The sequence below is a fragment of the Priapulus caudatus genome, unplaced genomic scaffold (genome assembly GCF_000485595.1).
Source record: "Priapulus caudatus unplaced genomic scaffold, Priapulus_caudatus-5.0.1 Scaffold87, whole genome shotgun sequence".
Lineage (NCBI taxonomy): Eukaryota > Metazoa > Priapulida > Priapulimorpha > Priapulimorphida > Priapulidae > Priapulus > Priapulus caudatus.
The window spans coordinates 225,725-239,727 of NW_014577148.1; the positions used below are offsets into that span (position 1 = coordinate 225,725).

At 43.9% G+C, this 14,003-nt stretch overlaps 2 protein-coding genes across 5 annotated transcripts in view; one reads left to right on the forward strand and one right to left on the reverse strand.

Annotated features, from left to right (window-relative positions):
• LOC106804785 overlaps window positions 1-14,003 on the forward strand; it is a 27,796-nt gene that overhangs the window by 320 nt on the left and 13,473 nt on the right. The window contains exon 1 of one of the 4 annotated variants that reach the window (XM_014806123.1): window positions 11,474-11,562. The exons of 1 other annotated variant lie outside the window; for it this stretch is intronic. The gene's annotated coding sequence lies outside the window, so the exon portion shown is untranslated. Of the gene's footprint in view, window positions 1-11,473; window positions 11,563-14,003 lie in introns of those variants that run through there. 2 more of the 4 variants (XM_014806122.1, XM_014806124.1) reach the window with 2 other exon arrangements.
• On the reverse strand, window positions 4,219-9,513 carry LOC106804784. The gene is made up of 3 exons (XM_014806121.1): window positions 9,478-9,513; window positions 7,752-7,962; window positions 4,219-7,472 (listed from the first exon to the last, which is right to left on the reverse strand). Exons 2-3 carry the CDS (start codon window positions 7,924-7,926, stop codon window positions 6,283-6,285), a joined length of 1,365 nt encoding a protein of 454 aa, XP_014661607.1. The 5' UTR covers window positions 7,927-7,962; window positions 9,478-9,513; the 3' UTR covers window positions 4,219-6,282.

Consider the following 14,003-nt stretch of genomic DNA (forward strand, 5'->3'; position numbering starts at 1 on the left):
CTATTGTATCAATCACGAAGTCACGTGATGATGAAAAATATAAGGAATCGGAATTGCGCGGGGAAGGCAGTCGGACAAAGGGACGGAGTCGGAGTGAGAGTTGAACGAAGGAGTTAGGAGTGAAACAGTGGAGAGCGAGAGCGCGCGTGAGAGTGAGAGAGAGAGGGAGAGTAACAGTAAAGTCACTTGGAACGTCTGAATAAAAAAAAGAGGTAAATAAACACGAAATGTATTTACTACCAAAGTCTTAATGTTTCTCTATTATATTTCGCCAATAATCACATGTAAATGCCGGTCAAATGCTCATTTGCAACACGCAAGTACACCGCACGCTAGCTGCTGCACACTGACACATAAATATATATAGCTATTACAGCTATACAGCTATATAGTTATAAGCTATATAGTTTACAGTAGTGATGCAAAGCCACCAGATCAAATAACACTAACATGCTTTAGTCGTACACTGCGCATGCCCACTCAAAAGCAATTTGTTTAATTAAACGATTTCCACGAAGGTTGGAAGAAAAAGTTCACTGAATGCCACTATATGAATAATGGCAATTTAAGGCCCCCGCACACGGTGAGATTCGATCATGCTCAGCACGAATCTCACCATGTGCGGGGTCGATTTATGTGAGTTTTCGGTCTCGCGAGGCGGTGAGGAAAATATCTGTCGTGTTTGATTATTTTGGTCTCGCGAGGCTGAAAACTCAGCGAGTGCGGGATATGTAAGACTCCTGCTCACACTCACTCAGTGGTGGCGCATTTTGATTGGTTCCGCCATTTTGATTAGTCACATGACCTACAGTGGCACCCGCTCATAAGACCCGTGCTCAGCAGGAATCTCACCGTGTGCGGGGGTGTGAGATTCCTGCTGAGCACGAAACTCACGCTCTGTGATCAACACGAATCTCACCGTGTGCGGGGGTGTGAGATTCCTGCTGAGCACGAAACTCACGCTCCGTGCTCAGCACGAATCTCACCGTGTGTGCCGGGCATTAAATTTGCCTAAGGTTTGCCACAGTCCAACGTCAGGTGAAAGATGCATAGAAGTATCCATATCAGGGCCGTAGCTACCATTAGGCAATAGGAGGCAAATGCCTCCTACAAAATTTCTTCTGGGGCCCTTAAGCAGGCCCCATACCCCACGCCCTATTGGCTCGCTTCGCTCCTTGTTCTTTAACTCACAATATTTGCCTCCTACAAAATTCACCTCTGGCTATGGCCCTGATCCATATTGGTTAAATTTGTCTTAGTACATGTGTAATACATTCTGAGCTAATAATGTAGAAAGATTGTTTACACATAACATTGAATATTTCTCATGTCAGCCATTATTTCTCTGACATGTGTTGGGACTATTAAATATAAAACAAACATGCGTTTCTATAGTTAATGTATATTACTCTGCATCAGGTTAAAATGATATTGAAGTGACAACAGCCTTAGATTGATATTAATAGGATGTAAATAAAGATAATTTGGATGTTTTAGCTTCCTACCCGGTGTGAATATCTAGATCTTGTCACATATATATTACACATTTAGCTATTTAGGCATATTTTCGATTTTTTACGTTAGAGAGAGAAAGAGAGAGGGAGCAATGAAGATCTATACTTTAAAACATCATGGTGTAGTGCAATTGTATTATATGTCATTTCGTTATGCAAACAGTTCAGAACTTCCAACACTAATCCTAATAAGTTTAATGTTCTTCTTGGGGGGTATTTTACCCACACAAATATAGCTTTGGAACACTGTCATGGTCACATTGTCTTACAGCGAGTTTGATGTTTAATCAAGAATACTAATATGTATATCTAAATTTAACATATCACAATTGTAGTGTTTACTTCTACTGATGCCTAGGACAGGGTAATGTTATTTTCTCCCGTTTGGCTCCCATAGAGCATAGGGCTTCCACAACGGCATTGATTAGGTTTCCGTGACGAGCTTTGCCAGGGAAACTACGCGCTGATATGTAGGGGGGTTGTTATAGCCTCACGCTGGCGAAATAAACCCTTTTCTATCGCAAGTTTCAGCTGAAGGAAATCGGGATAAAGTACCTTGTTCAAAGGCACAACAACAGTGGCCACAGTGGGACTCAAACCCTAGACCTTAATAGTCAAGTGTGCTCTCCACTAGACCACCACCACTGTCCCTCTATGCCAGTCACACTATCTCCGACAGGGTGATATCAGAGGGCAGCAGTGATCCTGTTGGTGATGCTAGTCAATATTGAATTATCAGTAAAACATTAATTGGATAGTATGTACTGTATCAATATTGAATGAAGTGCAAAACAATTGCATATACATACACAGTTATTGTGCAGGAATATGGTTTTAGTGTATTCAAGTCCATGTGCATTCAAGCCATGGTGTGCGAATATCAAGCAAAAGCATGTAAATGTAGCGTGTATACGAACCACCTACATTATCACAGCAGCTTTTAAAATGTTACTTTCATCAGCCCAATTCATGGTAGGCACATGCTTTTTGTTATGTACTGGAAAATTCAGTGGGGGCAATAAATGGCACAGAGTGTGCATTGATGCATATGACATTTCTTTAGATTCATATAAAATCTTATGTTCATTTACAGTATTAGAAACGTTAACTCGCCCCATTTACAGTATTAGAAACGTTAACTCGCCATTCACAAGATACACTGAAAACTATGAAATTCCTGATCCCAGCTATAGAAACAGAATCAAGAATTACAAGCGTCACTGCAAGGAATTATGACATAAATTTCAAGTTATGCTTGTGCAAACACTTGCATTTTTATATTAGCATTCTTGCATAATATAATTACACATATTTATACAAATACTATACTCACGTTATTTCACAAAGGTATGACAAAATGACTAGACTAAAAAAAAAGTCAATTTAAAGCAGTTTACAGGCACCATGAGCTTTTAAATGATAAAAATTACACTTGCATTTTTCCTTCATCGCAGCACACATTAAGATCACCTAGCAGATTATAACAAGTTAACTCTATACCTAGGTAGCCGTTTACTCTGACACAGGCATGTGATAGAGCAAAGAGCGCCATAGACAGAGTTAGCAGCAAGTCTGCGCATGATCATACAAAACTGGCCAAAATTGTGGTATAAACAAAACCACTCAGGAATTCCCAAATGTATGCAAATTTCCCGTACAAGAAATTTCTAAACATTGAATGTCTTTAATAAAATACCCTCTTATCTAATTAACAAGTGCCGCAGAGCGACAGCGCTTATCTAACGTCTACTGCGGTGACTGGTGGAGTGGTGGAATTCTAGTAAACCCTGTTAGTCCCAAATGTGTTCACATACGCGCCGAAACAGTGGAAGGCACAGGGATGGTATCAGGAACCTTCTCAAAGGAATGTTACAGGTTGAAATAGAGAGCTACCACCTGTAACTAATTAACACAGGCAAAAACTACACAGTACTATCACCACCACATGCACTGGCAGTGGCCACTGGCAGTGGCATACGTTACATGTAACACACTGACAGTACAGAATGCCATAGAAATTATACGATTTAAGGAGCATAAACCTTCAACCAAATTTAGCTTTTGAAATTTCACTGTGACATTGTAGCCTCATACATCCAGGCATGTATAGATTCTACTAGCAAACCCGGCAGTCAAATTTTTTCTAACAGTAAATAAATCCATGTTTAACCCTCCTCTTGAGGGTCAAAAGGTTATCCGACACTTACTCTTCGCATGTCAGCAGAAAGTACATTTCATGGTCCTTTTAATAAAGCAATAAAAATGCTAGGTCACCACTGAAACAAAAAAAGTTTTCCAATCGCTCCGTCAGACCATGTCCTCAGAAAATGTCTAAAATCTGCCCTGTGCCCCATTGACCTTTGACCTGTGACCTCCAATTTCAGCACAGTGATGGCTTTTTCTACCATGATGCTATACACCGACTATCACGAGCCTAGGTCGAGCTGTTTAGATTTGTGCCGCAATTCTGCATTTCCTCCCTATACCTTAAGTTAAGGAGGGAATGTTCCCCCTTCTTTTACACCTCTTGACCTTTGACCTTTGACCCCCCAGCTTCAACATCCCAACTCGTTTTGACGATTCCCCTCAACGTCCCGAATATCGTAACCGTACGTCAAGCAGTTAAGATTTGTGCCCAACTGTTGACGCACGGACAGCCGGACGGACGCACGGACGGCCGGACGGACGCACGGACGCACGGACGCACGCTCATACGATTCTACAAGCTGCATCTGACTATGTCAGATGAGCTAACAAACACTACTTTAATGCTTATTAGGTGAAGGACTGACTGACTGTACACATATTCATTTCTAGGCACATCGAAATACACGTATTGGAGGGAAAGTACATGGTTCGTCACAGTCATTTAAATAGCATAACATTACTATGTGTGGAGAAGGGCATGACTAACAGGCCCCGTGATCAGGTGGTACTACTGACCATTTCACTGCGCTACAGATCAACAAGACGTATACAATATGCACAGTCATCTAGGCATGCTAGTGGGTAGGTGGGTGGGTGGGCTGGGTGGAAAGGGATAGAAAATGATGGTATGTCATGATATCATAAAATTGATGAGTGTGCTTCGCCATTGGAGAATGCTATCACTCAGCATTCGTGGGAAGATGCATATCAAAAGCACATAATTGCTAATACGTTGTTGAATATATTCCAACACACATGGGAGGAAATGAAATGACTGATTTTCAATCATTGGTTTAGTAATATTTTACGATCATAACAATAGCTCCTGCTCTTCATTGCTGAGCACACTGCGTTAAATGTTGAGCACTTATCATAAACCGACCTATCAACTATGTTCTAAATAAATACAAATAGCATAAGTGAACCCACACACTATACAAAATATGAATGCCACAGCCATGAATGCACAAGTGCTGGCCTATATTAGTCAAAGCACTTGCGCTCTAGCAAAGCAGTTGCAGTGGGTTCAAAATTCCCTGATGCAGTAAAATATATGTGGAAGCAAATTAAAGGGGGATATAGTTTCTACATTACAAATGCCTAAAATTTCACACAGACACCCTTTGAATGCATAAACAAGGTACACAGGCAACCTAGAATGCACCAGCATGGCATACGGGTAAACTAGGATGCACCAGAATATCACACATTGCACCTAGGATGTACCAGCATGGAACACCGGTAACCTAGGATGCACCAGCATGGAACACCGGTAACCTAAGATGCACCAGCATGGCACACAAGTAAACAAGAATGCACCAGCATGGAACACCGGTAAACTAGAATGCACCAGAACAAAAAACCGGTAACCTAGGATGCACCATTATAGCATACATTTCATCTAGGATGCACCAGGATGGAACACAGGTATCCTAAGATGCACCAACATGGCACACAGGTAACCTAGAATGCAGCAGCATGGAACACAGGTAAACTAGGATGCACATGCATAGAATACATTGCACCTAGGATGCACTAGCATGGCATACGGGTAAACTAGGATGCACCAGAATATCACACATTGCACCTAGGATGCACCAGCATGGAACACCGGTAACCTAAGATGTAAATTAGTATGGCACACATGCGCCCTATGGTGCATTACAGTGGTGAGTACTAATCCCTAAACATTACAGTCCTACTGTTGGCCATTCAGTATTGTTATCAATAACAGGTTATTGGGATGTCACCACGACCAACATGACGAATCTGACCCTCATTGAAATGAGAAGCCAACAATTAACACAGTGAGAATTTTCTTGCACCTATACATCTTTGACACAACATTCTAATGTTACTCCTCGCACTATAATATGTGACCTGCTAGTTCTATACAATATACAAAGCCATGCACTTGTCAGCTGGTGCAGTGCACAGTGAGTCTGATGGAGCGTAGTCGGTATAACTATAAAATATAATAATTATTTCAATGTAATTCCCTCTGCATTGTTAAATAATAACAATTAAGTAAAACTTTATTTTACTGACAAGGAAATGTATCAAATAAAAAATATATATGCATGTAAAAAATAATGGCATATAATGATCTTAACTCATCAAGCAAGTAAACTCAACAAACACCAAATCTAACTAGAGAAAAGTTATCATTGAAACTAACTAAGTTGCAACAGATTTTACTGACTAAACTGCACATGACGTAGTTTTGTATAAGAAACGAGTAGACGAGGCTGTATGCACTAGATGTAAAGTTTTCACTGCATTACAAAATCTGCTCTCTCTCTCTTTCTCTCTCTCTCTCTCATCTCTTCTCTCTGGAACCTCACAGATATTCTGCTTCAAAGCGAAGATAGTCCAACAGTCGGACTGGAAGTGGCAGCAAGTACACCTTCTCAAGCGGAACGTGGTGCAGGATTTTCACCCTGCAGAAGTTCTGCAGTGTCCTGCGCACGGGCAGCTGATAGACTCGAACCTGCTCGTGGCTCGGATCGTCCTGCTGCGCGTAGCGCTGCCTATAGCTGATGACGGCCATGCGACTGCCGCACTGCGAGTAGACAGGCGTGTAGTTGATGCTGCACTGGTGCAGCGCGCACGTGCTGTGCGTGTAGTCGACGACGCTGAGGATGCACAGCGACTCCGCGCACAGCACGAAGATCTGCGCGAACGAGTAGCGGTTGCGTCGGCTGGCACGCGCGTGCCCCGTGCAGCGGCCGTCGTTGAGCGACGCGAGCAGCACGCTGCCGTCCTTCGTGTAGAGCAGGTGCGAGATGAACGGCTGCACGATGTGGGCGACGGACGCGCGGCCCACCTCGTCGAGGATGCTCACCGTGCGCATCACGCTCGGGTCGAGGATGTTCTCGACGAGGCTGACGCTCGGCGAGTACGGCCCCGGCGAGACGATGTTCGTGATGGCGAGCCGCTCGCAGCGGAAGCAGGGGCTGAAGACGAACTGCGTCTTGAAGTAGTTCTTGCTCAGCCGGATGCAGGAGAGCTCCTGCAGTGTCTGTGTCTCGTAGACGCGCAGGAAGAACTCGAGGTCGCCGCGCGCTGCCTCGCCCGGCGTCTTGTCCGGGATGACGACGAGACACTTTGACTTGTCGGGGCTCACCTGGCAGTAGAGCAGCTCCTTGAGAACCTCAAACGACTGCTCGCCGAACGTGCCGAGGAACTTGTTGCGCTTGAGGTCGAGCAGGCCGAACAGCGTCCAGCTGAAGCGGTTTGCCTTGCTCGTGCGCAGCAAGTCCATGACGACGAGGTCGCCCTGCACGGCGATGACGCCGCGCACGTATATGCGCTGGATCGTCTGCAGCTGCGCGGGAATGTGGTTGTACTCAAAGTGGTCGCTCAGCCGGCTGTGCGGCTTGAAGCCGAACGTGCGCGACTTGCGGCGCATGTGCGCCGACAGCGGGCTGTTGCTGAGCACGCCGTGCCGGTTGCTGCAGTAGGCAGTGCTGCAGTCCTTGTACAGCATGCCGTAGCAGCGCAGAACCTTCTCCCTGAAGCCATGCAGACCTGCACAAATGCAAACATGAGCATCAATGATGCGGCCATCATGACTGCGGTTAAACATGTGGAACACCTTCATCACAGAATACGATATTGGGCATCGTTTCTCACTCACTTATATACCCTTGGTTTACTGGGTGCAGCCTCCAGGGGTGAGGCATGGGTCAAACTGCATTAATCATAAAAGTACAGGCAATATTTGCTATTGACATGGGTCTAATTACCATCAATTATTAAGAGGGAGAAGTACACTACATTTCCTAATGGGCTTCATTTTTGACACACCTGCATCAATCTGTATCCAGTCATCCAGCAAACAGGTGTGCAACAGGCAGAGACTTCCTGGGAGAACATCCTCTCTGCTATTGGCTAATACTGCTGAGGGTTGCAGCACTGCGTTCGGGTGTCTTGCTGACCGTGGTCGAGTCAAACTGACACCGCTGCTAGGCCCGCCACCCATCGTGTCCCGCACGACATCAACTAGCACGTGTAGGAGCTGAAAATTAAGAAAATACAGACAGTGATATAGCAGGATCCCTGGGCTATTTCATGATATATGTATTAGTGTTCAGTAAATGTCTGAATGGGGAGGGGGTTAGAGGTGGGTTAAGAGCAACATAAAAACTTAACAATGACATTGGTTACAATTCAACGTACGTTTTCTACTTAAAAACACTCATTTCTATCACCTCATGGAAAATTTAAATAATTGAGAAAAACAGGCCGTTCCAGAATCCTTGCTGCCCCTAATATTATACACCCACTTCTGAGCAACGTTTTTTTTTATGGCTGCAGTATGTAAACGCCACTACGGATTATATCAGCTCTCTAATCCCTGCCAAGATTTTCTGTTTCAATTGAAGATGCCTGTTCATCCCAGATGTTCAGTACAGTCGGATTGTATGTTAGTATTTTTTAAGAAGATGACCATGGGTGGATGCTCCCATGACACTATATGACTGTGCTGCCCCCTGATACAGTCGCACTTTTAAATTGACATTTTGAACGTTACAGACCGGGAACTAACCGCAAACGTACAATTATTATTATTTATACCCAATTGCTTCTTAACAAAAACAATTTTCTGTTCAAGATAAATATATGGATTTAATCTAACTTAAATTAACACTGAAATATAAGATAATGCAAATTGCAATCCTTCATAATAAATGAGAAACTACCTCACTTTGTAGTAGGGCCTTATGTGGCTGCAAACTCATGTTTTAACTTCATTAGTGAATGCGCTTAACGCCGTGCCACCTGCACTGCACTGTGAGTGTGAGCAAACAATTCTCAACAATTTTACAAGACTTAACAGAATATTTCTAGTAAATATTAAATAAAAAATTTTGCATTTGTTATAATTTACACCCAATTTAACTGAAAATATTCTGTAAACCAACAGGAATTATTTTTTTTAACCATCAGATGTTAACACATAGCACTTGCTACACAGTTGGTGTTTTAAGAAAAATAAAGGAATTGTTCTTCTTGTCCTTGTTCATCAATTAAAAATATATTTGCTGCATTTGTCTGTTCGCATGGCAACTTTTTTATCTTTCCTGAAAGCATATTTTCTTTTGCTACGTTGCCTACTTTTGTTACTTTAACATGCATTTTCAGCTACGAATAATATTATGGTGTATAAATGGTCTACCATAGGTACTTATAGTATTTGATATCAACACCAACAAGTACAAACAATGAAATTCTGACTCTGAAATTCACTTACAAATATACCATGCAATGTATATCTTGTTCTAAATGACTGGCATCACACATAAACCCCATTTTTACTCACGTTCATGATCACATATATGCACATATAAACCAAATGAACTAAATATGCTACAACACAATAAACAAATAACAAGCTACAACGAGATTAGAATATAACAAACAGTAGAAAAGGAATAACCTTGCCAGGCACAATTATTTAAATATTTGCAATGAATACATTTATCATAGAACACTACACACAAACAAAACCAGTACAGTCTTACAGACATACATGCAGTGAATGAAGCCAGGATACAGACACTCCAACTCTCCCGTTTTGGGCGGGAGATCTCCCGTTTTGGGGCCATTTTCCCAAAATCTCCGGTTGATCATGTCTAAGCGAAAAAGCACCGCCGAAGGTGCTGCAGGCAAAGAAGAAGACAAGTCCAAAACCAAATCGAAGAAATATTTGTGCTCATGGAAGCAGGAATGGTTCAGAGAGGACAGATTTCGTGGCTTGGTTGGGGACAACAAGGACAACTCGAAGGTTGAATGTACCTATTGTGTCTCCACTTTCTCAGTGAAGTATGGGGGCATCAACGATATGGTCAAACATGTGGCGCTGGCAAGCCACCAAGCCAAAATTGATGCTGCCAAGAAGGAGGGCAGACAGGCGAGAATGGCTTATTATTGGCCCCTGGACCCCACCCGTAATGGGCGAGCGCCTTCGGCGCTCGCAATCTACGATCTGCGCGCAATGTGGTCTCCAGTTTGCCAAGGGGTCCAGGCTGGAGAATCTCCAGTTTAGGTGATGCTTAGGGTTAGAGTCGCTGATAAGAGCATCTAAATTGATGACCAAGTAAACCAGACACTTTAGTAGAATTGTTTATTTCCCATGTCGATGGAATGTTTTTTTCCCACGCTTCCTGGTATTTGTTAAATTACTATAAATTTGCTATTATCGCTATTTGCTTTAAACAATATGCATCGACTTCAAAGTCTAAAATTGCTTGAATGAGGATTTGTGTTTATATCTTCTGTGTGCCTCTTTCTCTTTCTTCTGTGTGGCTTCTGCCACTTCCCAAATCTTTTGCAATCAGCCAAAAAAGTTCTGTTGTTTCATATGGTCTCCTCAAATCATTGTGACAAGTTTTTGTCATTCTCTAGAATATACTGTCTGTGAACCCACACTACTGTACAATCTATATTTACTGCAATCTACAGCCTACAGTCTACAGAGTATTAATATGTCGCACGTCTAAACGGCAAAATGCTGGTTCATACAAAATTGCTACAGTATCGTATTGAGCAATCACATATAGACTTGTTGTGTTGCGATACTGAAAAAATAGTATCGTATCGAGAGATCGAGCTATGGTCGAGCTATCATCGAGCATGTCTAGCGACTGTCTCAGACTCTCAATTTCTGTCTGTAACTGTTAGTGTTATCTTGGAGTAATCATATTGTCAGAATGATTACTCCAAGCTAGGTGTCACTGACGTTATTCTCTGCACACACTAGCTCTAGTACTATAGCCCGCGTTCAGTAACTGCCGCAGGCTGTAGCAGGTTACTGAACGCGGGCTATAGTACTACTACTAGAGTAGAGCTACACACACACTGTACTCAGACAGTAGGCCTAAACACAGGCACTTGAAGCGTTTCAATAAAATATATACGCAGGAGTCGTGTGCTGTGAACGGCGACAGTTAAATATATATAAATATATTTATTTATTAATAAAAAAAAATATATTTAACTGTCGCCGTGCACAGCACACACGACCCCTGCGTATATATTTTATTGAAACGCTTCAAGTGCCTGTGGGCCTAAACTTGATCAGTGATCTGTCTCTCTCCAAGATACAAGTTACGGACCACGCTTGAACATGTTTTGGTATGAACAGCCGCAAACTGCAACAGGCCTTTTTAATTAGTCTACTTGTATTAATGATACATTCACTTACAAATAGACTACTTTAGTAATGATGCCCATGACACTGACAGCAGTTCTTATCCTTTCTGTGATGTCGATCAGCTGACTCCATGTTTGGGTGCTCCTTTGACGTCACCTGTATCAACCAAGTGATAGGCGAAATAAGTAGTCTGTTCGTGTACTTGAATGATGTTTGTCCATTTGTCTATTTTTGTGCGGTAATTGCGGTTAAGTGCGGTTAATTATGATTTTAATTTACGTCTTATTCTTATTATAAAGACTAAAATGTTTTGCAATGCGTAACCGTTGAAGTGTCTAGAATTTTATCATCACAATCGCCTGGAGACACACGTGACTTTTGTTTTGGTTGTAAAGCAGCAATGCTCCCCTTTTTTTTGAAGTGTGGAATTTCACATTTAAAAAGTAAAAACGCATAATGTAGGTAAATTAATGGTACTTGTCGTTTGTCATGCCTTGAAGGGTCACATAATGTGCAACTTATATGTGCTTTTGTGATATTTGTAAATGTCAAAGGTGCTGGGTAAATTGATAATGATATAATATTATTATTAATAATAAACTACTGACAGACACAGCAGCCAGCACGGCTCAAGTTAGCTCTAGTACTATAGCCCGCGGATAGCAAAGCGGGCTATAGTACTAGAGCTAGGCTCAAGTAATAAACATCATCCTATCCAATCATCATCCTGGGCATCATCTCTAACCTTGAACCGCCAGCACCATTGACCTGCGCAACTGTACGCGGGCTATAGTACTAGAGCTACCAGCACCACCACAGGCACTTGGAACGTCTCAATAAAAGAATAATGGTACATAAACACGAAATGTATTTACTACCAAAGTCTTAATGTTTCTCTACTCTATTTCGCCTATAATCACCTGTAAATGCCAGTCCAATGCTCATCTGCAACACGCAAGTACACCGCACGCCCGCGCTGTGCACAAACAACATAAATAAGAGAGCAGGTAGGAAAGCGTGATCGCAAAATTCGCTCGACGCTCGCTTCATTTCACATGATCACAGAACGAAAACATCCAACGGCTTCCATCTTGGTAGCTATGTGTACATAAATGTTCACTTGTTCGAATTATAACTCTGCCCTTTGTCCTTACCTACTCCCGTCAGAGATATCTCATGAAATCCTGCAGGAAATTTTCTCTTTGGGAAAATGTAAAGCGGACGAGATGTCTGTTTATACACGAGTAAGGGGGCGCATTGCATGCTGGGATGAGCTGCTGCCGGCCTCCGAGCTCCGTTTCGAAGCCTGCCAAGCCAAGCACAATGCGCGCGGGCATGACGTCACGCACACACGACTACAGCGATCGATCGAAAGTAGCACCGTTAGGGATTTTTGGATGATATCGTCCTCTTTTACATTTTCACGGAGAGAACATTTCCTGCAGGATTTCACGAGATATCTCTGGCGGGAGTAGGTAAGAACAAAGGCCAGAGTTATAATTCGAACGAGTGAACATTTTGTAGCGTATAGTTTTTTGTCTTATTGTCTTGACTGCATTCTGCACAGGAAGCATATGAAGCACTTTACAGGAAGTTTCCGCCTAATAATAAGCAAAATGAGAGTAGAGAAACATGCAGACCTCTTGGTTTTAGTAAATACATTTCGTGTTTCATTAGGGGTTGTTCAGACAGATTATCCGAATACAATTTGTCAAAACCGTACAAAGCGGGCACTCCGAGACCTCAGGGGGGGGGGGGCCGGGGGCGGGGGGCCAGCGGCTTTCCCCCGCCTCTAGGAAGAGGTGTACGGGAAGAAAAAGCGGGTGTGATGAGGTGGGGGTTGTTTTTCACAGGCCCGGTGATGTCTAGCGATGAGAGATAACATAATTGGTAGGTAGTGAATACGATGCAAAACTCGGGTGGCCACCGGGGCTGTGGCCGGTGTGTTTTTACGAGTCGTGGGATGCCTGCAGGAGTCAGGACTGCTAGCTATGCTAGCTCGGCGTTCGTGTCGTGGTGGGTCAGTGGTCGACGTCGGCCGCCTTGGGCCTCGGGACGAGTGCGGGGCGTCGGAGGCCGCCGGGCTCGCGCTCACCGGCGCTGAGGGATCGCGGCGGAGGGTGGGCGCCACGACTGGGTGCGCCGCACCGCCGGGAAATGATCGGCTTTTGTCGGGGGAGAGAGGTGGCTGAGAGGAGCGTGAAGGGCAGAGCGCGCCTCCCCTGGAAGGCTGATAGTACTAGGATGTGCTACCGGTCCCCCCACCGAGGGCGTCGACGGGTGTTGTACGCCTTGTTGTGGAGGAAATGTTAGATGGGAGAGGGCGGTTGGATGAGCAGACGAGCGGGGGGCGCGGCTTACGCTAGTAGGTTTGTGGTTTTAGTTAGGAGGGCGACGGTGTGGCGCAAGTGCCGTGTGGCGCGGTGGGCTGGTGCTGCTTAGGCTCTAGTACTGATAGGCCGCGTACAGTTGCCGCTGGCCAAGCGCAACTGTAGCTGCGGGATAGCCTATAGTGCTAGAGCTATGCGTATGCCTGGCTGTGGTGCTCACAGGCACTTGGAACGTCTCAACTAAAAAAAGTTTAAGTGGTAAGAGTAAACGACGAAATGTACCAGTCTTAAATGTTTCCTCTACTCGATTCTCGCCTATAATCGCACCTGTAATGCCGGTGCAACATGATGCTCATCTGTCACAGCACAAGTACGGCCCGCACGGCTGCCGCCGCCTGTGCTGCATGCACAAACAACGATGACATTAAGAGAGGCAGGTCGGAAAGCGTGAATGCGCGAAAATTGGCCGCCGGTCCGACGCGTCGGCTTTCATTTTGCAGACGACGATCCCAGAATCCTGACAAACACATCCAGCAGGCTGCGCCCCTCTTGGTAGTCTATGTGTACATGAAA